This window comes from Triturus cristatus, chromosome 12 (genome assembly GCF_964204655.1).
Source record: "Triturus cristatus chromosome 12, aTriCri1.1, whole genome shotgun sequence".
Classification (NCBI taxonomy): Eukaryota; Metazoa; Chordata; class Amphibia; order Caudata; family Salamandridae; genus Triturus; species Triturus cristatus.
In genome coordinates, this window is record NC_140595.1 from 539,973,659 (window position 1) to 540,000,634 (window position 26,976).

At 44.5% G+C, this 26,976-nt stretch overlaps 1 protein-coding gene across 3 annotated transcripts in view; it reads right to left on the minus strand.

The window, feature by feature from the left end:
- The window catches only part of NFATC3 (nuclear factor of activated T cells 3), an 870,211-nt gene that overhangs the window by 721,879 nt on the left and 121,356 nt on the right, over nucleotides 1-26,976 (minus strand). The window contains exon 1 of one of the 3 annotated variants that reach the window (XM_085638480.1): nucleotides 22,154-22,548. The exons of the other annotated variants lie outside the window; for them this stretch is intronic. Coding sequence (XP_085494606.1) covers nucleotides 22,154-22,175 — 22 coding nt within the window. The 5' untranslated portion in view covers nucleotides 22,176-22,548. Of the gene's footprint in view, nucleotides 1-22,153; nucleotides 22,549-26,976 lie in introns of those variants that run through there. 3 annotated transcript variants of the gene reach the window in all.

Consider the following 26,976-nt stretch of genomic DNA (forward strand, 5'->3'; position numbering starts at 1 on the left):
AAATATACCCGTTAGACACTGATATAATTAAAATCAATTTTCTACTCTAAGTTCTGCTGCACAAACATGTTACAGGCTGTAAAAATGTTGTACTACAATGAATCTTGCTCAAATTAATTTTCTAGGAAGAACAAACATTTCAAGCTACAAGACTTTCGCACCAAACCTCTGCTATTGATGTACAGGGAACATAGAGTTGTAATACTGGAAATCTCTCTTGGGGCAGACTGCTCCCAAATGTAAAGGGCAGAAATTGCACACTAATCCTTACGGAGATCACATTCTTGGCTATTATGTGCTTTCCATGACCTTGAGATTTTTCCAAGGATGATGATGCTGGTTTTTAAACCTTTTTATTCCTATGCATTACTCTACTGTCTTTACTTGTTGCAAAAACATAAAAACTGATATAACTAGAGCACTGTTTTTCCAAATACTTTTTTTTTTTTTACTTCTAACCAACCTTTCAGTTACAACATAAAATGTATGCGGCCCACATTCAGCGTGCAATTAACGCAAAAGTGCATTTTTAGATTTTATGATTATGAAGGACATACAGCACTATTCACTATGAAAAAAAGAAAGGACAGTTTACACCTCATATTATGCTCCAAGCAAGACAACCTATTACACTCAAATCTGCTTTTGTTACATTCAGCCACCCCTCTAAATTCCTCATCTAAGATCGGTAGCTATTTTCAAAGGAATCAAAACAATGGTCGTCGTCATATTTAGTAAACAATCTCTCAGGTTGATGCTGGAATTTTAAAGAGAATAACAAAAAAAATGATGGCCAGAATGATTTTATTCTAACCACAAGTAACATCTCTGGTTCACATTTCAGTTCTTTGTAGCCACTCGTGGGTGGGCACAGTCAGAGCAGAAACTAAGAGCCTGATTTAGATCTTGGCGGACGGGTTACTCCGTCACAAAGGTGACAGATATCCTGCCCGCAGTATAAATCCCAGAGGATATAATGGAATTTATATTTTAACAGACGATATATCCATCACCGTTGAGACAGAGTTACCCGTCCGCCAAGACCTAAATTAGGCGCAAAATTATTAAAATAGGGGTCTCCAATCTTATCTATAATAATAGCTACTCACGACAACAGTTATTACCTGTGGCTGAGATTAAGACAAGAATTCTTGGCTGGATGGGTCCGCCCAAACATAGTACCTCGGCTTGCAGGATCAATGGAGTCATCTTACAAACACCCTCCCCCCCTCCCCCAATGACTCTAAATAAGACAGACGTGCAGAGGGAGATCTAGTGGTTTGGCAGGTCCGTCCTTTTTGGGTCTGGCTAAGACTGAGTAGAATTTGGTTGGTTCCCATATGCAGTGTGAATGTAGCCCAGAGTAATAACCAGTGACTGAGATGAATTCAAGCTTTCTAACCATCACTTTTATTTCCTTCCTGGAACTCCAAACCACATGAGGCTTCTCCAAATTCAAGGACACAGTGAAAGGAACCGGTTAGTCACACCACTAAAGAGAACATGCTTTTATTTGTTCCATTCTTATGTCACACTTATCCAGACTACAAAATCACACTATTTTCAGAATTCACTAACATAAGATTTGCACCCGTAAAACCCATAAATTACAAAGCGGTATACCTTTTATCAAGCACAGTCCATTATCAGCACTGCCATTCTTGACTTCCTTACACTAGCCTCATGTTGAACCAACTCTAGCTCAGAGGACAACCAAACATGTAGGGTCTCACATTAGAATACTTCGAGCTATTGAGCAAAAAGGTCACCATTTTTGTCAGTTCAAGGAACCTTGGAAAAAACATTTTCACTGCCTGAAAATCCCAAAGGATCAGAATGTTAGAACAGGAGAAAAGAAATCCTTACAAGAAAGAGCTCTAAAAAATCCAAAACTTGCACCTTGAAGTCCTCAACTTGGGCTCAAATTGCCTTCATGTCAGAAAAAAACAAGACACATTCCTCCACAAAAAAAAGCTCACCAATGAAATCTGGTAATATTAAGGACACTTGTCATAATCACAACGGCTGGGTGATCGCAGACCCATAATACACAAAATGTTCAAGGTGTTCCTCCACTAAACAACTAAACTACCAGGACTCATGTACACATACACGACAAAGTACTGTGTTTCTTAATATTAACAGTTAGTTGTGAGTACTTCACATCTATATACACGCAGAAGCAAATATCTCAGGGGTTCACCTAAACAACTGTAGGTAATGACCAGGGCAGATTTGATACTTCACAGTTACATGTTTTTAGATTCCTGGATAGGATATAAATGCCTAAGACCTTTACCTATTATTGGTACCTATGGGATACCAACATGCCTCTAATTGTGAGCATAAAGTTTTATATACATATGACACCTACCTTAACAAATCACTAGTGGGCTAAATCTAAGGTTTACTCCTGTGCCATAGCCTTTGAGAATCTAGATACAACATATCAAATACTGGTTAAAGAACCACAGGCTATGAAAGATACACTGGAGCAGCAGAAGCTCTATTGGCAGTTTCAAATACATTTTTGGAATACTTACTAGAACTAGTGAGTTAAAGGTGTAACTTGAAAATTGTATCATTCAGGTCACAAACCCCGAAGTTGAGAAGCGGGTTCAAACATATCCCAGTGCACTGTACCAAAAATTCAAAATCACTTTACAGCTCAGGCCTGAAACTCGAGGGACTAACTACTGTTGTAGCCTTCTGTGTGGTCAGTGTGGTAATGAGATTCTAGGTGCCAATTAGTTTTAGGTCTATTGCACAGGTTCTCCTTTCCCACCACCTATTAAGGCCAGCCATCAAGAGGTGAACTTCCACTTTGGTCTGAGGACTATGTCTATGGTTTGTTTAATATGGTCAATGCTTGCAAGAAGAACACTTTTTCCAAGCATGACCACAAATCTTTAATCCTTATCCAGGAACTTTGGATAACACTTGATTCTTGGATATTACTTCTATCTGTTACTCCTTACGTTGGACTACATTTCTGCCAGAATGGAGCACTCAAGATCACTAGTAATGATACTGTTTACTGCTGCAATACAGTTTCCCCAAAAACTCACTCATGCTGCAAAGAAAGAAATGACCACATCAAACATGCCCTCAAACCATTCACACTCACTCCAAGTAGAAGGCAGGATCACATTTTAGAGGCTAGGTATCATGTAAAATGTATTCAGCAAAAGTGGCCCAGAAGACATGCAGAAAGAAGCAGGTCAAACATTATGTATCAAATAGGAGGAATCCGAGCTCAGAAAATACCATCTGCCAACCAGCGTTCAAAAGACTAAAACAAGGACCTTCATAACATTTTGGAATGTTCTATCTCATCAGCTAGGAGAGAACAGACAAACTACCCACTGTAAAGGAAATTACTGAGAAACGAATTGTATGATTAAAGGCAATTAAAACTGCAATGTGAAATGCCCAACAGCCATACTGGTTAAATACAGTCAAACCAAATTGCAACTGCATAATAATGCACAACCATTTTATAGTCCCCACTAATAATCTCGAACCATCAAAATAGCAAAACCACAGAAATAGTCATGAAGTGTTGCATTAATTAGTACATACTGTGTTTTCCCTTTCATGTGGCACATTAAAATCTAGATATGATCATCACTTCTACAGCTTGTCTAACCGGTGTAGTATTCAAAAATGACGCTTTGGGCCAAAGAGAAACAGCAACCAAAAAGGCACAACACAGTTTAACGACGCTTATAAAATATTATGCTCAAGGAATATATCAGCCAGACTACCATTTCATAAATTACTCTCTGCATTTGGCAAAATAAATTATTATTTGCGGAAACAATCTTACCAAAAACATTATTGAAAAAAATCTTGCCTACGCAGTATTTCAGAATGATGTTCACACGGGAGAGAGCGTATTGCTCCTATCAAAGTAAGCTTCTATAAGCATCGCCACCGACAGGTGTGGACAACGTTGTCCTTTGGATTAAAGAACGTGGTCTAGACACTCGGATATATTTTTGTTAAATTAAGATAGAAAGAAGAGCAGTTTAAGGTTCTAAGAGCTCAGTATAAAGCACATTTTGGAAAGCAAACGTGAACTGCCAAGCAATATTTCAGCAAGATCATTGATTAATCATAATTCGGTACTCCATAATACAATCAATTAAGTAAGCACTGGCGTGGCCAAGCGGCGAAGCATGATGCCGCTTAATCCAAAAGCTCCTATCCAACCGTCTCCCTCACAGCTATCCGCCCCAAAGGGTCTAGGCACCCGAAAGTGATCAGAGGGTGCCTTCCAGGCCGATCCAGGTACTTAAGAATCCAGCAACCGACAGTAGCGGCTGCCGGGGATACCGCAAGTTCGCGGCCTGCATCCTTGCCTACGCCCCACCTCATCCGGGTCCTAAATTACGAGCTGCTGCCGTGGAGTGGACGAGGAGGTGTAGCGGCGGCAGGTGGCGAGTCACGAGGTTGTGGCCAGTACTCAGAGTGGCGGCGGAGGCGTGGTCCGCGACACCCAGGGAATCCCCCGGCGATCCGCTGGGGAAGACAGCAGAAGGCGGATTTGCCGCAGGGGAGGCAGTGCAGCTATCGGCTCGGCCAGGAGGCCGAAAGGAACTCAAATGGCAGCCATGACAGTGCGCCGGAGCACTCCGTGATACGTAGTAAGGAGAGGCTTGGGCGCGCGGAGATTGTGAGTTGCATCCCCCCCTCCCTCCACTGCTTTGATCAACAGGGTGATATAGCGGGGGGGAGGGGAAGGGGCACGCGTTATCGGCACTCGGAGCACAGGACTGTGGTGCATGATCTCTACCCCCTCCCCCAAAAACACACACAACTCTAACTGGCTGGGGGTCTGAGTGGCGGCCCCCTCAGTGATTAGCCAGGTCGACTGATAGAAGGCGACAACAGCTGCCTCAAGAGAGAAGTGACTCGGACCCAGCCCCACCTCAGCCCTGTGACTCTGCAGCCCTGGGTGTAGGAGTGATAGGGGAACTGGGGACCTCACCCTCGCTCCGCTGGCAACCATGAAAAAGTTGAAAGCGACGGGCACGAGGGGCCCCAAAACGGTCCAGGCAAACAAATTGGATCGCTATACTTTCTCCAAGGAGATGCTACAAGATACGAATCCCAAAGTCAAACCCGCGAGTGAACTGGAGGGGGAGGGCCAAGAACTAATGCTAAAGGATGTGATGGAGGCCATTGCCGGGGTCTAGGCCTCACTGGAGCACAAACTGGACACCATGTCAATCGAGATTAATCTTATCCGGGCGGATCTCACTAAGCTTAAAGAGAAGGTGAAGCAGGTAGACCTCACCACGACAAGCCTGGTGGAAGATGTTTCGCAAGTACAAAGTGATGCCCGTGACCTACAAGCCTTCCGCACGTTCACCGAGCAGAAGCTGGATGATTACGAAGGGCGCCTCCGGAGGAATAACCTACGCATACTGGGAGTGCCGGAAAAACCAGAGGGTCAGTCGCCAGACCTCTTCGTAGAGGACCTAATCGCGAACCACCTACAATCCAAAGGCCTCAGTAGATTCTTTGCTATAGAGACAGCGCATAGAGTCTAGGGAGGCCGGCCCAAACCAGGGGCCCCTCCACGCCCCTCCACGCCCCATGCTAGCAAGAGTGCTGAATTTCAGACACAGGGATGTGATCCTCCAGAACGCGAGGGCAGCCCCCCGCTCCGCTACGACAGCGCTGTGATAACACTATTCCCGGACTTCACGCAAACAGTGCAAAGATGGAGGAGATCTTTCCTAACGGTCAAGAAAAAACTATGGGACAGAGGGTTTAAGTACGCCATGTTGTTCCCAGCACGCCTCCGGGTGGAGGCGAAGGGACGGGCATGGTTCTTTGAGCAACCAGAGGCGGCTGCAAACTGGCTGGAGAGCCAAACGGAACAGGTCTGTCACCCTGACGACCATGGAGGCAGTTCGGACACGCAGCGCAAAGGGTGACCCACAGGCATCATCGAGTCGGACACTAGTTCGAACCCAGAGGTCGGCTGGGTTTCAGGTACACAGTACCCATAACTGTCTAGGCCTGATTAGGAACTACTTGCAGTGACCAGCCTTAGACCACTGGGGTCCATCTTGCCTTGGGACCTAAGACATACTGATCGGGTAGGGGGAGATGGGATGACGGAGAGTGGTGCTACCCCCCTATTTCTTCTATTAGTTCATTGTTTGGGCGACAGGAACTCTGCTAGTTTAAAATGAGCAGTTTCACACCCAGAGGGCAGGGAAGCAGGGAGGGGGATGTTGGGTGGGGAATTTTAGTTTGTTGATTGTTACGATTTTATCATCGACCAGACATGTTCCTTTGCTACAGAGGGTGCAGGAAATTTTTATTACAGTGATGAGTGTGCACTGGGATAAAAGTATTAAAATATTGAGCTGGAATGTCAATGGGCTGGGGGACAAGGTTAAACGCAGTGTTGTTTTACAGTATCTTAAACGACAAGCCCCCGACATCATCCTGCTTCAAGAAACACGCTTAGTTGGGAGCTCCTGCAAGGCGTTACATCGACAGGGATTCAAAATGGTGGCCCACGTGGGTTTCACGACCAGTTCACGGGGAGTTGGCATCATGATGAGGAACTCTTATCCCCTCACTGTAAGTTCCACGTGGTCGGATGACTTAGGCCGGTATATAGGAATCACGGGTCAATGGGAGGGGCACACCGTAACATTTGTCAGCGTATGTGCCTCCGGGTCTGCAGCACACCACATTTGCTGACTTGGGGACCATATTGCTCTCATTACCAGAAGGACTTCTAGTGCTCGGAGTAGACTTTAATGCTGTGGTCTCGAGAACACTGGTCTGCCACTCCCGTGAGAAATTGGTCCGTCCACAAGATGGCTGCCCGACTTCCTGGAGGCTCTGGGCTAGTTGATGGGTGGAGGACGTTTAACCCAGAAACAATACAGCACCCTTTCCACTCAGGGGTCCACCATAGCCTGTCCCGCATAGACTACATCCTAACCCCTGCGTCGCAGGTCGCACACATACGTGACATTAAGCACTTAGCTAGAGGTATCTCTGATCACTCCCCGGTATGGGTGCAGTTAGCTCTTGGCCAACCGGGAATAGGGAAAATTGCTCCCATTAACCCATGGTATCTCAGAGACCCCTTCATCAAAAAAGAACTGGGCAAGGCCATTGATCATTACTTTCAAGAAAACGAGGGCACAGTTGACTCTTCCCAGACCCCGTGGGAGGCTTTTAAATCTGTCATACAGGGTCAGGCCTTGTCCTTGATAGCTGGGCTGAGAAAAGACAGACAGAACGAGCTCTTAGCAATTGCGGGAGAGGTTGGCCAGCGGGAGTTGGATACCGGGATTACACCTGAGAAATTACACCTACTACGCCTCAAACAAACTGAATATACAACTCCAGCAACAGACAAGGCCAAGAGCCTGGGGAGGGAAAAACTGGGTAGAATTCATGATCTGGGAGACAAGGCTGGGAAACTGATTGCTTGGCTCGACAAAATGGAGTGGGCTAGTCGCCTGGTTCCTGAACTCCAGGGTGAGGGGGGGGATAGCTGTATAACTGACCTACAGGACATCGTATTTCAGTTTGCTCGACACTTTCACGCAGTGTACATTAACGCTGCACCCTACACTGAGGAGGATTCACATGAATTACTACATGACATACTGCTCCTCACAATGTCCAACAAAAACCACGACTTCCTGGACAGCGACTTGACTGCTGATGAGTACAGGCCATTAGATCGCTACACTCTGGGAAGGCCCTTGGCCCTAATGGGATCCCCATCGAACTTTACAAACTTAGGCCCGATAAATTAGCCCCCATTTTGAAGGCCATGTATGAGGAGAGTAAGGAGGTGGGGATGTTACCAGAGGGTGGCCACTATAGTTACGATCCATAAGGAAGGAAAATCCAGGACTGACTGCACTTCCTACAGACCGATCTCATTATTAAACGCGGAGCCTAAAATCCTGGCGAAACTCCTTGCCAACTGGCTAGTTAAGATTATTAGGAGCCTGGTACACCCCGACCAGTCAGGCTTCATGCCGCACCGCAACACAGCTCTGAACCTGCGTAGACTGCACGGAGTCTTGGGTAGGGTACCCACCATTCAAGAACCAGCGATAGTGGTGTCTCTGGATGCGACTATGGCCTTTGATACCGTTGAGTGGCCATACCTGCTGGCAGTACTCACCAAACTGGGATTCGGGACGAATTTTGTTCAGTGGGCGCGCCTCCTGTACTCGGAGCCCATGGCACAAGTCGTGGTAAATAATAAAAAGTCTGACACGTTCACACTGAGTCGGGGCACCCGTCAGGGGTGTCCCCCTTCTGTTTGCCCTAGCATTGTAACTTCTGGCGGCGTGGATCAGGAAGGACCCAGTGATGCGGGGTCTGCGCTGGCCCCCGGACTGGGAGGACCGCATCTCGCTACACGCGGATGATATATTACTGTACCTGGCCTCCCCCAGAAAATCGTTTGCGGCAGTCCTGGATATTCCGGCAATATTTGGTAGATACTCCAGGTTCTCCATTAACTGGGGTAAATCTCTCCTATATGTCCTTAAAGGTGATTCCCCCTCACCGCCGCGAAATTGGCCAATCCAAACTAGCCTGATAGGCTTTAAATACCTGGGGGTCTTTATCTCCTTGGATAAAGTGCCCCGTTTTACCCGTAACCTCCTCCCACCTCTTCAGATGCTTAAGCATGACATTGCAAGCTGGAGGGTGCTTCCGCTTTCATTATTAGGCAGAGAGGCCCTCTTCAAAATGATGTCGCTACCCCGGTTTTTATACGTCTTGCAAAACTCAATGGATATTGTCCCGATGACCTATTTCAGAGACATTGAAAGCCTACAGAGGGAATTGCTAGGGAACGGTAAGACCCGTATTGTATTAAACAAGCTCACATTAAACTGGTACGACGGGGGAATTAGCCTTCCTGATATTAAAAAATACTGTTGGGCAGCACAGCTTCCTGGCATTAATCATGGTACATACGGTCGACCCGACGATCCTGGGTATCTCATGGACAGGTGGGTCTTACCGGGTGGGAACTACAACAGGGCACTATATTCCAAAAATAATCAGTACCCATTGACGGGCCCCACCAAACACTCGGTTCAAAGTTGGCACACTGCCACTAAAGCAGTTGGCTGTGGTCAGAAATTAACGCTGGCAACCCCCCTACGGGTTTCCGAAAGACTGTGGAAATCGAAGGGGTTTGACAAGTGGGACTTAATTGGGATTTCACAGATTAAAGATATATGGGAGAAAGGTGACATAAAGACACTTGCATCTCTGCAGCAACAGCACACGTTGGCCGACTCAGAGCGCTTTAGATACCTACAGGTCCGCCATGCACTGCAATCGCACATCGTTAGAGGCACTTCTCCCCCTGATTCCGGTCTGTTGGAAGACAGGCTACTAGATGGTCATCTGCCTGAAAAAAACCATATCCCTAACATACAAAAAACTGATCAATAATATGGAGGACCCCCTACAGGCCTTGCGAGACAAATGGGTAAGAGATGGCATTGAGCTGGATGACGAAGAGTGGCGGTCTTCTCCCCCAGAGTTGTAGCAATTTCAGCTAGACTCCGGTTAGTGCAGCTTAAAATTCTTCATAGAGAATACCTGACAGGGCCCCGTCTGGTACTAATGGGGAGGGCGGAGGGAGGGGAATGTAGAAGAGGATGTGGCCAGATAGGCACATTTATGCACATATTATGGGAATGCGAATACATACAACCCAATTAGCGTCAAATACATGACACACTGAGCTTAGTGCTCACAATAGTTCTCCGCCCAGAAGCACAGCAATGTCTCCTAAATATTTGGGAGCCCACTGATTTAAATAGCTGCCACGCACAATGGGTCACATTAGGATTAATGGTGGCAAAGAGAAATATTGCACAACTGTGGGGATCTACGCATCCACCCTCTCTAGAAGCTTGGGAAAGGGACCTTGACTGGTGCATGTTTAGGGAAAAGACTGTCTACGTGGCCCGGAGCTGCCCCCGAAAATGGTCCCGAATATGGAGCCTGTAGAATTCCTACAGGGGGGAAATCTGTAACCCACCACGCAGTATGGAACACGAGGATTCCCCTACGCCGTAGTTGATTTTATTTTGCACCACTGTACCGAACTGTAACATGCCGCAATTGCCAATACCACCACTTTTCTTTTTGCATCCTCTGTACAGTGCAATTCTATTGTCAATGAATGTTAAATAAAAAGAATTTTATTTAAAAAAAGTAAGCACTGATTAGAATAGACAGAAAATAAAAATATCAGGGACATTCTGGGAAAATGGAGATCCATTGTGGAAGGATCAAAATTAATGCAGGGACCTTGTTGATTCAACACAGTCCAAAATATTAGGACTGGCAGTCGATGACTAGAAAATGGAGGTGTAAAGAGCATTAGGCAGATTATTCTTTGGAACCATGAATGCACACTTACAAAACTAAGAGGAAAGTAACATGCTTGGTGGTTGTCTTCGTAGCTAACAAAAAAATGTAAACAAGCAGTTCCAAGAAAGAGAATCTCCCACGTGCACTGCTGAAAAGAATGTCCTACATGGTCTATAGCAATCACATTTGGATCTCTTTCCTTGAAAGAGTGTCAAATGCTGCCAAAGTAACATTTCCTAGCTTTCATGAAGTAAATTTTCAATTCTATTAATGGGAGGGAGGGAGGAGAGGATAATGATCTGGAGTGTTTTGATTGGGCTCATTCTCAAGCTAGTTTCATAGCCTAGTATTTGGGTTATTGCCTATAAAAGGGTTGAGTTCTAATCTTGGTCCTGCTTAATAATTTATTTTTCTTTGTGTGGTGCCGCCAGAGTCATCCAGGTGCAGTGAGTGGTTACTCACTTTCTCATGCCCAACCTCAATCTCATGCCCAACCTGAATCCGACTCTTGAGTGGGTCGGGTCATGATCCTTCGCGTCCGGAGTAAGGTCGAACTCCTTCGGCTGCGAATGCACTTGGGTACTGCAGACTGTCCAAGGTTTTCATACAGATATTTAATATTTTCCTGTGCAGAACCTCATAGTAGCACAATGAAGGACATTTCCCATCAGTAAGCCTATTCTACCCAGGATAATTCACAATGTCATGCTCCTTTCCCAGCCTACTCCCCTTTGTCACCAGCCCATCGTTTATCATATTTTGGTGCCTTTTTACAATTCAACATTTGTAATGATTCTCAATTCTTAATAATTTCTTGATTTGTCCCGTGCTTTTCTTTTTACATTTTCATCCTTGCATAGCTTAGAAAAGACTTATGATTTGTTTTCTTCCAATGCAGGAGTTCTGCTAAACACCAATGTTTTATGGAACAAAAGACACAACGGACGGACTTGGGCTAGAGCCACTCTGCTATGAATATAGTAAATCCCTACTTAGCATTAGACATTTTGTAAGAAGCTTAATTACCGCAAACAGTGGTGGTGAAGCTTTCAGAATCATCTTATCTGTTTTGCAAGATTTATAGGCTCCTCTAGGATATACCAGAATATTCAGCTCAAAACTAAGCACCTCAGAGCGGGAACCCAAACAGGTCAAGACAAAGACGTAGGAGCCGACTAAACCAGTGAATGAGTTTCTGTTACAAGGTTTTACAATGCAATGGTCTCGGCAATATTATAGGTAGAGCTATTGGTATTGCTCATTATTTTTTTAATCATTTTTGTATCCCTAAATAAATGGCATTGTCATTTCTATTGGCATTAGCTTTTTTTTTGCATATGTGATACCTATTGCATTAGCAGTGAGGTAGTGAGAGAGTGAGGTAGTGATCTTTTTAGAGAGAGAAGTAGTGAGATAGTGAGGTAGTGATATAGATAGAGGGGAGTAGTGATGTATAGAGAGTTATGTAGTGAGAGAGAGTGAGGTAGATAGAGTGTGAGGTAGTGAAAGAGTGAGTTAGTGAGAGGTATTTTCTGACTTAGTGAGATAGAAACAGTGAGTGATGTTGTGAGGTAGTGAGAGAGAAAGATTGAGGTAATGAAAGAGAGTGAGGTAGTGAGGGATGTTGTGAGGTATTAAGATAGAAACAGAGAGTGATGTAGTGAAGAAGTGAGAGAGAGTGAGGTAGTGAAAGAGTGAGTGTAAGTGACCGTGTATTTGAGAGAGAGAGTGAGGTAGTGAGATAGAGAGAGTAAATTAGTGATTTAGAAAGAGAGTGAAGTTGTGAGGTAGTGAGAGAGTGATGTAGTTAAGTTTTGAGAGAGTGTGTTGTGATATAGTGAGGTAGTGAGAGTGAGATAGAAATAGATAGTGATGTAGTGATAGAGAGTGAGGTAGTGAGATAGAGAGAGAGTGTGTGGCTCATCGATTCCAATATAATATACTTTAATGAACTCGAGTGCAACTCGCCCCACCCCGACGCCATAACCACACTCTTAAACCATCTACCTTACCGAAGCACATGTGTCACATTGAAATGCCTTTTACAAATGCCTCAGCCTTTCTGCTCCAAGCTCGGCAGACGATCCCCTGCCCCCGCGTGTGCACCAATCACTCATTTAGCCCCCAACTAGCCTGCAGCTTCCATCCGTCGGACCCGGTCCCGTGCTCATCCTCTCGGCATAGAAGCGCAGCTCGTCGGCGCGAGCCAAGGATGTCTGTATGCGCTCGTGCCGCACCAGCGCCGTCAGCAAGTTCCGCAGCAGGTCCAGGCGCGAGCAGGGTCCCTGCCCCATGCGGCGAGCTACACGGCCATGAGAAATCCACAGAGCAGATGAGGAGCACACACGCTGCTGAACTTGGCTGCAGTGGGAGTATAACTTTTGCTTGTTTTCGTGTGCAGTGTTTGTGCAAGGTAAGTTTGCACATTCACGCTGGATGCGTGAGAAGCCACGGCTTCCTATCTCTGCAGTCTGGATGATGGTGTGTAGGAAACTGATCCAAGCGGTAAGAAATCCGTCCATGGCCAAACTGATGCCCCGCCTCTTGCCCCCAGCCCCACGTATGTACCACTTCCAGCCCCCACTGATGGGGCCGGCCCCATACCCCACTAAGTCCCCACTTCCAGCCGCAGAACACACTGCACCAAAATCAGCTTTCGGCCTTCTGCACCACCGATGTACCGCTTCCGGCCCCAAGACCCATTGTGCCTCAGTCTGCTTCCGGCCCAACGATCCACTGAGGTACCGCTTCCGGCCCAAGGACCCGCTGAGTCGCAGCTTCCGGTCAATGATGCACTGATTCCGGCCATATACAGAGCCTCAATACATAAAAATACACTCACTCCCGACCACGAAGAAAGAACGTGACTATGGAACTGATGTAACAATAATAAAAACGACAATAGTAGCAACGAAAACAACAACGATAATAATATGAATCAGAGTATTTATAATAACAGCAGCAGTATCGGCGCGCACGCGCAGACCTCCGCAAAGATTAGCGCGTATTTTACACCCGAGAGTTGGCAGTTCGCGGGCCGCAACACGTTTGCTTCTTCCGAAGACAATGTGTTTTTGTTGCAAAGCCGTTTGTTTACTAGGATTCTGACACAAACATACCCCAGGCTCCTAAAACATTACACGTTTTTGCTACAATCCACTTTTGGGAGGGGTTTTCCACCTCAGCAGATTCGGCGTGAGGCGCGCGCTGCGTTCTTTTCCGATGTTGTTGAGTTAATATCACTTTGTTTGTGGAAACATTCAAGCTTGAAGTGGTCGGCGTTCAATTCTTGGCAGAAATACCAACACGCCTCAAAGCGAATCCCTCTGATGGTTTTGACCAAAATTGATAAATTGGTTGCACGTGAACTCAATCCGAGGAGGATGCGTTCAATTTCACAGAAGAAAATTCATATTATAAATTGGGTCCGTGACGTCGGTTACGCGGTGCATTATTGCAAAACAGTTTCCTCAACAGATGGAAACGTTTTTAGAGTTGGGAAGAGTAACAAGCACACCGCTGCCTTTCTCCACGGCGAAGCAGAAATGCCTCGGAGAAAGGCAGCGGCGGTTTCGGATTCGGGGGCGTGTTTCTTTTTCTCTCCTCTTGCCATTGGCTGGAGGAGAGAAAAACACTGCCAAAAAGGGCGTGGCTAAAAAGTGGTAAGAACAGCACGGAACACGCCCCCGAATATGAAAAAGACGAAGCCTATTTGGAGGGACGGCTCTCTCCTCCAATGGCTGGCCTCCGTTTACGAAGCCAGCCAATGGAGGAGAGCCAAAAAGAGAGGCGGGTTAAATAGCCACTCTAAGAAACATAAGATCTCCGGACTACCGGTTCTGCCTTTGGCAGACCGGATGGTCCCTCGACCTAAAAAGGGGGGTCTTCAAATAGTCTCACCAAAATTCAATTATCTAAAACATTTTTTTTTTTTTTTGTCAAACATGGGTTTTGTTAACTGACGAGCAAAAAGTAACTGATCTTAAAGGCACATGATGCAGAGTATAACTGACTAGGTTAGTGGGGTGCAAGGCACTAAGAGAGCAAGTGTTCAAATAATACTACTCTGAAATTACTGTTAGAAATTGGGTTGTTGGTTGACTGGGGAAGGACCCCCTGGTCAAACTGTAACCTCAATCCAAGTCAGGTTAAGAGGAAGACAAACCCTAAATTAACCTGTGCTCACCCTCTACTAGCTTGGCACAGAGCAGTCAGGCTTAACTTTAGAGGCTGTGTGTACAGTATTTGTGTAACACTTCAAATAGTAAATTAGTGAAAACACCACACAAAAAGATCCCACACAAAGTTAGAAAAATAACTGATTGTAACAAATAAAACATGACCAAAAAAACAAACAAGCATTGGCATAGCCAATAGGTCTCGCTTTTGGGACTTTTTAAGTATTTAGTTATGCAACTGTTGCATGGCTAAACACTTATAAGGTCCCAAAGGCGAGACCTATTGGCTATGCCAATGCTTGTTATACAAATATTTGTGCTGTGCAAACTTGTGTTAATGGTTGATTATTGCGAAGTCTTTATTTGTAAGGTGACTGCTTTAAGAAAATGCTTGGAGCACAGCATTCATTACGGACTGTCGTTCCAGTATAAAAATGTGTACACGCATCATCAAAGTTTAACAATTTGAGGCTACCTGTCAAGTGGGGAAGTCTGAGGAGAGGAGGATTTACGGAAAAGGAATTATAACAAGTGCTGCCACGAAAGCGGAGAGTGCAGTGTGTGAGGTGGTCTCGACTCACCATTTATGGAGATTGGAATCCGTGGAGGAGGTAGCAGCATTCAGACACAAATGTTGCACAGCTGAGGATTGGTAATGTAGTCAGCAGCATACGAAGTGTGGGGGATGACGAGCACGCCGCTTTACCGTCGTATGGTCATTTTGGATTGGTCGCGGAGCACTGGTACAGAGGAGGGAGGTCACGTGAACTGTACGAGTTTTCTGCATTTGGGAAGTGCACAGTGACGCACACACCATTGGAGACTGAGAAGAGTGCAGTGACGCGCACACCATTGGAATTGTTATGAGGGTGCATAACAAACTACGTCTCCTGGCATTTACTTCATGGTTAATTCTTTTAACGGAGACCAGTGACACGCACACTTTGGCGGAGTAGGTTTGTGCTTTTACAACGGGATACGCACACCAGTAAGTACTGTTTCCATTTTACTATTCAGCGGTGACATGCACTACGGTTTGGGGACGATTAAATAAAATATTACTGCAATGCTGTAGATCTGTGGCCATTTTTAAAACAAGCATTGGCCGTGCGCGCGAGAATAAGCATCGTGGCACCGGCGCTTTACTTTGAACATTAAAAGTAAAGCGCGGGTGTCGCGATTATAGCAAAAGTAAAGAAAGATGTTTTTTTCTATTTCTTTACTTTTGCGAAAGTGAAAGTCATCACGGCTCTAATGACCCGTGAAAGACTGCTGGCGGCCTGCTGCGCGCGTGCACGCTTGCATGAACGCAAGCGCTAGGCCAGCCAGCAGCACTTTGAAAACTCATCTACAAAATGTCTCTCAGAGCAGCTCATGCGCGCTGACGCAGCGAGACCTAAAAAACAATTCGCAGAACTGGGAATATGGAATTTCAATGTTTTAAAAGAAAAAAAAAAGCACTACTGGGGATTTCTGGTCCTGCCGGACTTTGACAAAGTCTCTAGTTCAGGCGGACCACAAAGGAGCACAGGCCGGCTACAGGAACCCAATTAGGCCCGTTGTACAAAGTACATTAAATCAGAGTTGTGAATGGTTGTATGGATCCGTGTCGAAGATGCATTGCACAGCAGAGGCATTTAGTTGGTTCTGAGATGCGTCAAGGCTGCAGTGAGAGGTCCTGTTGTGCCGTCAAAGAGGATCCTTTTGATGGGGGTTGCAATGCAAACTCTGGTGTCGAGGATGCAAGGTGCATCAAAGCTAATGAGTTGGTTCAGACGAGCGGTGAAGCTGCGTTGCAGATTTTCAGCTTCATCCTCGAGGCTGCCCTCGACGAGGAATGAGAGAAGCTTGTGCAGGGTAAAGAGTCGCACAACAGCGGCTCCGATGGCAGCGGCTCGGTCCAAAGATGCTGGAGGTGCCAGTGAAGAGTCTTTTGCAATGGGTCCAATCCACACAGCAGCAGCGATGCATTGGTTCTGCTAGCAGAGAAGATGCATCAGTTCTGCTGGCAAGCACCTTGGGCCCATTTCCAAGGCTCCACGACTGGGTGGCACCACTTGGCAGGGAATTCTCACAGATGGCAGGATCTAGGTGCAGGAGTGGGAAGTCTTATGCTACTGAGGCTTCAGACCAGGAGGCCAGCCAGCTAGCCCTTGGAGACACTCTGTGTTCTGTGGTCAAGTGTAGCTGGTCCAGGCCATATCACCCAGACAAGAGGGCAGCAGGCAGGAGATCTTCCCACCAAAGCAGCAGACAGCAGAGTGGCAGACGTTTCAGCAGCACAGCAGTCCTCCTTCCTGATAAGAGTATCCACAGGTCCAGAAGTGTACTTAAGTGGTGGTGTCTGAGGTTCGGTACTTTTATCCAGTGATGCCTTTGAAGTGAGGGATAATTCAAAGACATGCCTTTAAAGTGCAAAGAGGACTTTTCTTTCTGCCCTGGCTCCAGACGCACTACTGAGGGTGGTGGGAATGTGCAGCCCTTTGTGCAAAGACAGGACACAGGCTATTCAGGTTTAAGTGAGGCTGGGTCCAGATCCTCCCTCCTATCCTGCCAAGATGGCCCATGAAGCCACACATATCCTCCCATTGTGTGTGGTTGTCTAGGGGACAATACACAAACCCAACTGCCATCCACCCCACACAAGTGATCAGACTCAGGTAGCACGCACTAAATGGCTAAAGCAAGAAAAGGACAACTTTAAAAAAGCTGCATTTTCGACTTCATCATAAGTTGAGATTTTAAATTAGGATCCCAGAGACATCAAACTTGAATCAGTCATATATTCCCATTTTGAAATCAGTCTTATAAGATGCAATATGGTCATCCCAATGTTATTCTATGTGAGATATAGGCCTTGCAGTAGCGAAGAACAAATGTGAGTTTTTCACAACCAGCACATATAAAATTTAAAAGTACATGTCCTGCCTTTTAATTACAGTGCACACTGTCCTCTAGGCTGTCCAAGGAAGACCTTAGGCGTGACTTATACTGGCAAAAGGTTTATTTTGCCAGTTTGACATGGCAGTGTAAATAGCATACACAAGCTCTGCAATGGCAGGCTGGAGACATAGTTGAAGGGCTACTTAAGTGGGTGGCACAATCAGTGCTGCAGGTCCACTAGTAGCATTTAATTTACAGGTTCCGGGTACAGGAAGTACCACTTTACTAGGGACTGAAAGTAAATTAAATACGTCAAATGGGGATGCACCAATATTACAATGTTTTGGGGGAGAAAACACAACCACTTTTACACAGGTTAGCAGCAAAAACGAGGTCAGAAACAGTGGAGGAGGAAGGCAAACAGTTGGGGTGGGGAGGGGGGGGGGGGGGGGGGAGACCACCTTAAGGCTTTCAGGTCTAACAACCAATTGTCCAAAGCACTAAAGACGGTTCTGCTTCTTCAACTGAGTGTTTAGTCTACAATCAATGCTATGCACCAACTACGATTTAAAGATCTAGACCCATGGAAAACCCAGCTTAATGTGATGCATATACAGATGAGTTATCTTAAAAGAAATATAGCATTGGCAGAGTTCATTTTTGAGTGACATGAACAATTTATGGTCCACAAACATCAAACACTGAAGAAGAAAGACCCACCCGCCCATTCATATCCAGCATCAGAAAGGGGAAAAAAACATTATTTTTCTAGGTGCTCACGTGCAATGTTCCAGTTGACCAAAGTCAACAAACAGTGCCAGATTGAAAGAATATTTGGAAAGGAAAAAAGTTTAGAGACCACCCATAGGCTTCTGCTTAGTAGGTAATCACAAAACAACCAGCATATTCATCTCCCTCACTTTCATAGTTAATATATACCAGTGACAGAAAAGCTCTCCTTTTGTCCTATTAGTAATTAGGCCTTTCAATTTTAACACTCCATAAAAATATTTTAGAAAAGACTTGGCAAATAAATACAATAACAGTTGTCAGCAAACTATGCGGACATGAAATGTGGGAACGTATTAGCTTCAGGTGAAAATGTAATTAGGTGGCAAAGACAAACACTGTTTTGAGTAAAAAAGTTCAGATCTGATTTTTTTTCAATCAGACTCTGACAATCTGATGTTATTTAATGTGGAGGCTCCAGTACAAGAAACAGGCCAAAACGCATTCAAAAATAAATGTATGTTCAAAAATGAAATTCTGAACTAAAACATCACTGCGGTTTCTTCAAATTAGTTATGAATATAAATAAGCAACTCTATTCTAGCACAAAATACATTGGACACAGTTTCAAAGCTAACGGTTTTGGGTTTAAAGCAAAACATGGTAGCCTAACCATCCAAAACAACGTTGCCGTTGCATTTTGAATTTATAGCGTCATTGTATTCCACTTCTATTTTGACAAACTAAACAACCATAAATATGAAAGCTCCAACTGGACGTCAGGTCACTGTGCCAAGATCTGGCTGGGAATGCTGCAATGGGACTCTCAAGTATGGCAGCGTCGGTACTATCCTTACAGACTGAAGAATTCAGAGGGCTGCAAAACTGAGGGACTTCCCGATGGGTTTGCTATCGAGTTTAAGGATACTTGCCACGTTACAAAAGACAGTAACTGAATGACTTAAGACTAAGGACACCTACATAGGCGGAAGCGTAATAAACAATCTCAAGTAAGCACAAGGTAACTCATGTGAAAATGCGAAGCATTAGCAGGTGCACCAATGTACTTTGAAGCCAACAGTATTTCAAGCAACGAAACATTGGGCAGTGACTTTACTGCTCTTCTCATTCATTGGCACAATGCCTCGTATTTCTTAATTAATACTTTGCAGCAATGCAAGGAACCCTTTTAAAACAGATATGCCCTTAAGACATATGCAGCTTCAGCTGGCTTCACTTTTGAAGGAACGTTTTCTGTAATGCTGGAGGCTATTAAGGGGTTACAACTAACAAATGATAAACAATACTGACAATGCAAACATTCTCCCCCAGTCAAAAGATCTGGGTTAAATCCATTGTTCGTTTGCCTACTTCGCCACCCCAGTTTCGACCCGGCCAAATGCAAATCGGGCTTGACCCTGTGCCTCATGGAAACAGTCCAGACCGAAATGCCAGGCCAGGTGCTCCCTGGACTGGAAACAAGCATCCTGGGACCGGTTTGAGAGTATGTCACCCTTCTTCAGCCAGGCTAGCTTGAATCCAGTGGCACAGTGAGCCAGGGACCCACATCTGGGCATAGCCATCCCACTTAGGGCGAAAAGTGTTACAGCAAACAAATGATGGACGAATAGCTGACAATGCAAACATTTTCCCCCAGTCAAAAGATCTGGGTTAAATCCATCGTTCTTTTGCCCCCTACGCCACCCCAGTTTGGGCTATTAAGGTGGCCAAAAGTGCCGTGACCATTATAAAGATTTGAGGTAGATAACTGAGAACAACAGGTATGGAAATCGTTGCCGGCGTGCAACATCCTTACAAAGCCAGCTAGCTTTGTGTTCCTGATGACCTGAAGTAAGGCCGCCTTTTAGAAGCCCTGGTTATAGGCAGTAACCGCTCCAATGCCAGTGCAAGCCTTTTGGATTTGGGAAAGGAGCAAAAGCATCAAGAGCACGTGGAGCCTTTAGCAAACACAGGACAAGACAATGCACAAGGCCTACAAAGATTTTAACAAATAATTTATTATGGCAACTGCTGCCTTCCCCTCCCCCAAACAATACATCACTATTAACGTTTCACAGTACCAGAACCCTCCAAGCAGAAATGTGAACCCTCTGGCATAGAGAATAATTACTAAATGCATACACAAATAGAATATCGCTATTACACCACAATAGGGAAGCTCATCTGAAAACCTGACTAGGGAATTAAAATATGTTGCCAAATACGCAAATGCACTCTTACATTCACCCAGTCATCCTAAAGAGAAGCTTTTCTTATTGGACCGGCATGTAACTTAAATCCATCCATCAGGTCATAAACAGACAAATAATTCAACTAACCGGTAAATGGACATGTGTAATATAGCATAAAAGAGTAGTGCATCACAAAAAAACTTGCATCTTGCCTAAATTTTATCCAAATTAATTCAGTGTACAGTTAGCAAACTTTATGCAACAGTGACAAGAAGCAGAAAAGGGTCACCGTTTACAAAATGCATTACATAGTAAGGATTGCTATTAAATTACAAATCCTCACCAAGGGAGTGGCATCTGGGTTCTCGAGAAAGCAAATACCGACCTGACCCTACTAAATACAAATACATGGGTAGTAGCACTTAACATCACCATTAAACAAGCCCTTTGTAAAACATTACACTTGTCTAGGACATTACAGGTGTTTATAACCGTAACAGTCCCTAAAGCTTCCTAGTTATGCTACCGTTTCCAACAGCAGATCCACTAGCCCTCAAATTTACCAGGTCCTGTTTATCTCAATTGGAAAAACCGTGTACAAATCCCACCAATTCACTAAAATCAGTTGGGCAAGTAAGTAGAGAGTAGAGCCTCGAGAAAAGTGTGTGCTATCTAATACTTATTTTGCTGGGATTGATTTTGTGTTCATTGTAAAAGCTTTATAAAGATTTTAATAAGAGCACAATCATCTTAAGCAATGACTGATGGTAGGGAAAATGTGTTTTTCTACTACCAACTATCAATTCTCTTACATGTGGCCATATACAAAACATTACAGATTTAATAAAAACAACAAAAACTAAATCACAAAAATTAAAACAAAGTGAAAGAATTTAAGACAAAGACTACATTCTTGATTCCCAATTTTTGGCTAAAGACTTATGGTGCAAATAGGAGTTTGCTCAGGGATTGGGATTCCAAGTTTGACAGTAATAACAGCACCCCTCAACTTTTGACAAAGTAGAGCCGATCAAAAAGTATCAAGGTAACACCTCATAACCAGGCAAACCATACACCTTTCGGTTCAATAAATACTGAATGCGTTTGTTATGCCTCATTCCAAGAAGGGGTAGAATTCTGAATTTAAAGAATTTACCACCGCAGGTCAATACCCCATCGTGAGGTATTGACATTTACTGAATATGATCAATATCCCACCCTCTTGTGTCCTGTTCATAATCAGTGCTTGAGTAGAAGAGCCCTGTTACAAGAGCAGCCCCTGGTGTCACAGAGTACTCGTACTGAGGTCACCTCTAAGAGACTGGAAATCTGAGCATGAAACACCAGTCTAAAAGACGGTCATGGGCATATTTACAAGACCATTAACACAGCAGACAGCTGAATAGTTAATAATATATCGCTTATAAGTGTAATTTACAGAACCAGAAAGAGGTGGTCACAATTGTTTTGTAGAAAACTTTACGCTCAACATGCCATTTTAGTTAAACCTGGTCTTGAAGAAACTGCTCTACGTACTTACAATTATAAATAAAAAAGCATATAAACATAACAGACGAATAAAAATGACTGAGAATTTATTTTATAATTGCAACAGGTCTCACAGACAGGAACAGACTCTCCCCCCGACCCTAAAAGAAAAAGAAAAAAAAAACAAGTCCCACGTGAAAGTACTACAGCTGTTTGCAGAAATAAACTGGAACATGCAAACCTGAAGCGCATGCACACGCGAGTTTGAATGTAGCTCACCTGCTGAGGCAGCACACAGCATGCTGGTTCACTTCACTTAAAGATGCGCCGTGAAGCGTCTGAAATGTTTCCTATGTTGCACTTCTGGGCTCTTTTTAAACTCTGTCAGAGGGAAACGTAACGTGGGCAACCATGCGAGCGATGATATTGTAGATGCTGCCGCAGACGCCAGCTCGTAAAACGTGCAGTCTCCAGTGCCCAAATCCCGTTGCCGCTTTCGTTTGACAAGTCTCAAAATCCACCCAATGGCGGTCGAAGAGGACGGTATTCATTCAAAGGGACCGTTTTATACTGGAGGTGCGCACACTCCCGTGGTAGGGTTTTACTGTAACGTCAGCTTGTTGAAAGCCCTGCTCTTCCTAGTACAGCTTCTAAGCCCTGCTGTGCGCTTGCTCGTCTTAAATTCCACTGTCATTTGAACCTCACATGGCGTGCCTGGGCAAATTTGATGACTTGGATGTTGTTTTAGAGCCTGGGCTTGTAGCCAAGTCTGGTATGTCTACTCCCCTGACCCACTAAGGCCGCCTTAGACACCTCCTTCAGCAGTCAAACTACTGCTTACTCTCAAGGGAGGCCGACCTCCTCAGGTTTCGCACTGGTGTGAAAGCTGCTTTCTTTCTGCTCCCTTCTCCCCCTCCCCCCCATATACGGGTAAAAACTAAACATTGCTGAAAAGCATACCAATCTGACACACTGTAAAGCAAACCACGTAGATCAAAGAAATCCGCACTTCTCCTTGGTTAGATAAAGCTGGACCAGAAATCGTGGGGGGAAAAAACAGGAAAAAGAAGAAAAAAAGAAAAAAAAAAATTCGAGGAAAAAAAATATTTTGCTCCAAGCACACTAAGCGTATAAGCATTTTTCTTTAATTTTGGTCAAAATTGTACAAAATAAAATATATAATTGTAACACAAATGAAGTTCAAAATAACGGTTACATTTTGCCAAATTTCAAAATAACTGCAAAGAGATAAACCCAAATCATCCCATAAGTGGGCGTTTCTTACAAAAAGTACATTTGTCCGAACGTCAACTTAAAGTCACCCAAAAATTCCAAAAAGATAATTGCCTATCAAAAGATAATCCTTGCACTCAGGCCACTCAGATCAGTGACCCCTATTCCAACCCCGAGCCCTTCTTTCCACATACTTTTCCCTCTGTGCAGGTATGGGCGGCTAGGATTTGCTTCCCACGCCGTACATGGTATGAGCCCAGACCCTCAATAGTCTTGATTGGGATCTTTAAAAGGGTATTCAGTGAATTGAGATACAATACATCGTGAACCCCTAGCTGACATCAAACAAATCAACATTCTTGGATGTTTATGGTTGGTAACAGAGAAACAAGGGCGGGTAATGAGATTTATTTTCTCTACACTGAAGGACCCCTTTAAACATTGCAGCCCAAATGAACCATTGCCATGACCTTGCCCTCTCAAGCCACAACTTTATTTATGGCAGGACGTGGCAGACCTGGGCCAGCCCTTTGTTACCATGCCCCTCATTTAATCTTGGGACAGGCACACACAATGACAATTTGTGTTCCGACCCTCGTGCTGGCCAGTTACCTCCCTAGCCCTTGATGTCTGTGCCTTAGATAAATGAAAAATGAGCACCACCCCGTACAATTTTGTGTCTGTGAATGTTCAACATTGTTCAACATTCTGTCCATCAATTGTTCTTTTTGCATTTGTCATCTCGAGTGGGACGGGTATGCTCAGACGTGGGTCCCGTGCTCTACATGCCACTGGAGTCAAGCTAGCCTAGCTGATGAGGGGTGAAACCCAAAAACAGGTCTCTTGATGCTTTTTTCCGGTCCAGAGAGGACCTGGCCTGGCAGTTCGGGCTGGACTGTTCCCATGGGGAACAGAGTGAAGACTGATTTGAATATGGATGGGTTTAAATTGAAATGGCATTGGGAGCAAAAAACAATGGATTTAGGCCCAGACCTATGTACTGGGGTCAATGTTTGACATTGTTCAACATTCTGCCCATCAATTGTTCTTTTTGCAACTTTATTTATGGCAGGATTTGTCAGCCCTGGACCTGCCGTTTGTTACCTTGTCCTTGGGTCAGGGGGACACAATGTCGATTTTGTATGCCGACCATCGTGCTGGCCAGTTACTTTCCCAGCCCTTGATGGCTGTGCCTTAGATACATGAAAAACGAGCACCCCACTCTTACAATTTTGTGTCTGGCTTTCAACTGCTTACTTAGGAAAAAAATCACTTGCTCCTCAGTAATCAACCTTTTAAAAGATTGCCATACACATTCTTACAGGCCCTACTGCTATGCTGAAAACTCAGGGTTCTAGATGAATGCACTTTGACCCATAAGCCATACTCTCCAACTTAATTAAACTTAATGAAAGAAATGACCACCATCGCCAATTCTTCTAGTTAATTACCTTTACATTTTTTATATGTCGTATTGTAAAATTTAGAAAGCGCTTCATAGAACTATGTGGGGCTCAGAAGCGTATTTTTGGACAAGTGACATGCTACATCGTGGGGGAGTGTGTGGATGGGTAAAGATTTGTATTTGTTGTTGTGAGAAAATAGATTGTTGGTCGACTGTGGTGTGAGCCATGGTCAAGCAACAGCCACAATCTCTGGCAGGGTGAACCACTAAAGTCCCTAAATTAACCCATGCTTAACTTTGGGTGGATGAACACAAAAGCAGTCAGGCTTAACTCCGAGGCAATGTGTAAAATATTTATGCAGTACAAATACTGTAATAAAGTGAAAACACCACAAGAAAAATCCCACACCAATTTAGAAAACAAGAGTAAACGTTAATAAATTATTTGACACCAAAACAACAGAAATCCAATTAGTAGAACCAGAGTTATGAGTTTTAAAAAAAAGTTGTCAGTAAAACATAGCACCTAAAAGATCAAAGTATCAACCATGGACATCTAGTCGCCTGGGACTAGGTTAAAGTTGAAAAATTTGGCTGACCACGATGGAGCGCAGGTCTGATACAAGAAGTCAATTGGAAGAATTTAAGAAAAATGTTCTGAGAAGTTAAAAATCAGTGGGGCAAAGCTCCAGGTGGCGTACGAAAAAGGAGCGTCGCCCTCTGGGTGTCGCTGTACCAAGTCGTGGGGAACATTTCTATGTTCAGACGTAGTCACTTTCATGGAAGTAGAAAATCTCCAGCGGGACGCACCAGAAGGCTGTAGTCCAAGATTGTTCCAGGACCTTAGATACCCCTTTCGCAAAGGACCAGAAAACCGGATTTGCTGGTGCAGAGAGTAACCTAATTGGAGCAGCCGCTACTGCATACCAACTGGCGATGCATCTTGGGCAGATTGATACAAGTTGGTCCCAATCTTCCCGCGGTTATCAGAGCAGTTTTTAGCCAACAATTTTCAGTCACACATTTTTGATTTTGCCTATCTGGGCACATTTAGCACCACAACCAAGGCTCCAGGTTGGTGGGACACCACTTGGGGCTTCAGCTTTCACTCAGGCAGAGTCCAGGTGTGGGTTCAAGATGGTGGGAGCCATTTATGTCCTTGTGGCTCTGAACAGGAGGCCAGCAAACTAGTCTGGTGGTCCTGGGTTCAGTTGAATATGCAGGGCTTAAACAGGACTGGCAACTGAGGGTTTAAGGCAGGCTCCAGTCAGCATAGCAGTTCTTTCAGGTGCAGCAAAGCAGTATTCTGGAGTACACAGCAGGCCACAGCAGCAGGCAGCCTTCAGAGTCCTTCCACAGGCCCAGAAAGTTAACTAACTGAAGAGTGGGTCTGAGGGCTCTATTTTTATGCCTGGTGCCTTCTTTGAAGTTAGAAGTTTCTAGAGGTTTCTCTTTGAAGTGCTTGTAATTTCCTGACTCCCCTGCCCTGACTCCAAGCCAGCTGCAGAGGCAATGTGGAGGTGACAAGCCCTTTGTGTGAAAACAAAGTACAGCCCATTCAGTTGCAAGTGGGGCTGTGCCCAGCTCCGGCATCCTTCCCTTCCATCCAGCAGAAGCCCATTAAGGCTCGCCTAATCCCTCTATTGTGCGACTGTCTGGGAAGAATGCACAAAGACTGTCAGTTACACCCAGTCATGTGACTCTAGAGAGGCTGCAGGCATCAAAATCTTTCTAAAAATAGCATTTTCAAAATTGTCATTTAAAATCTGACTTTAACATTAAAGGTTTTTTTTAATTACAATTTCATAGATACCAAACATGAAATGCTTATCGGTCCTCAATCAAATGTTAGTATTTATTGAATGTAACTAGGCAACCCAATATTATCCTATGGGACAGATATGCCTCACAGTAATGAAAAACAAATTTAGGATTTTTTAACTACTAGAACATGTAAAATTAAAAAGTACATGTCCAACCTTTTGAAGTACAATGCACTCTGCCCTATGAGCCACATAGGGCCAACTGTAGGCGCGACATATATGCAATAAAAGGGGAGTTTAAGGCTTGTCAAAGGGTTTATATTGCCAAGTCGAATTGGCAGTTTAAACTGCATTCATGCTGCAATGGCAGACCTGGGACATGTGGGCTACCTAAGAGCGTGGCACAATATGTGCTGCAGGCCACAAGCAGCATTTAATTAATTTAAAGGCCCTGGGTATGCAGTTGATCATTTACAAGGGACTTCTAAGTAAAATAAAAATGCCAATCATGTGTAAACCAATTTAGCCATGATTAGGGGAGTAAGCACAATCACTTTAGAACTGGTTAGCAGTTGTAAAGTGCACAGAGTCCTAAGGCCAACACAAATGAATTCCAGCAGAAAAAATTGAGCTAGGTAGACAAACAGTTTAGAGGAAGACCACCTTAACGAGAGAGGTCTAATAGTTATGAGCCTGTAGGA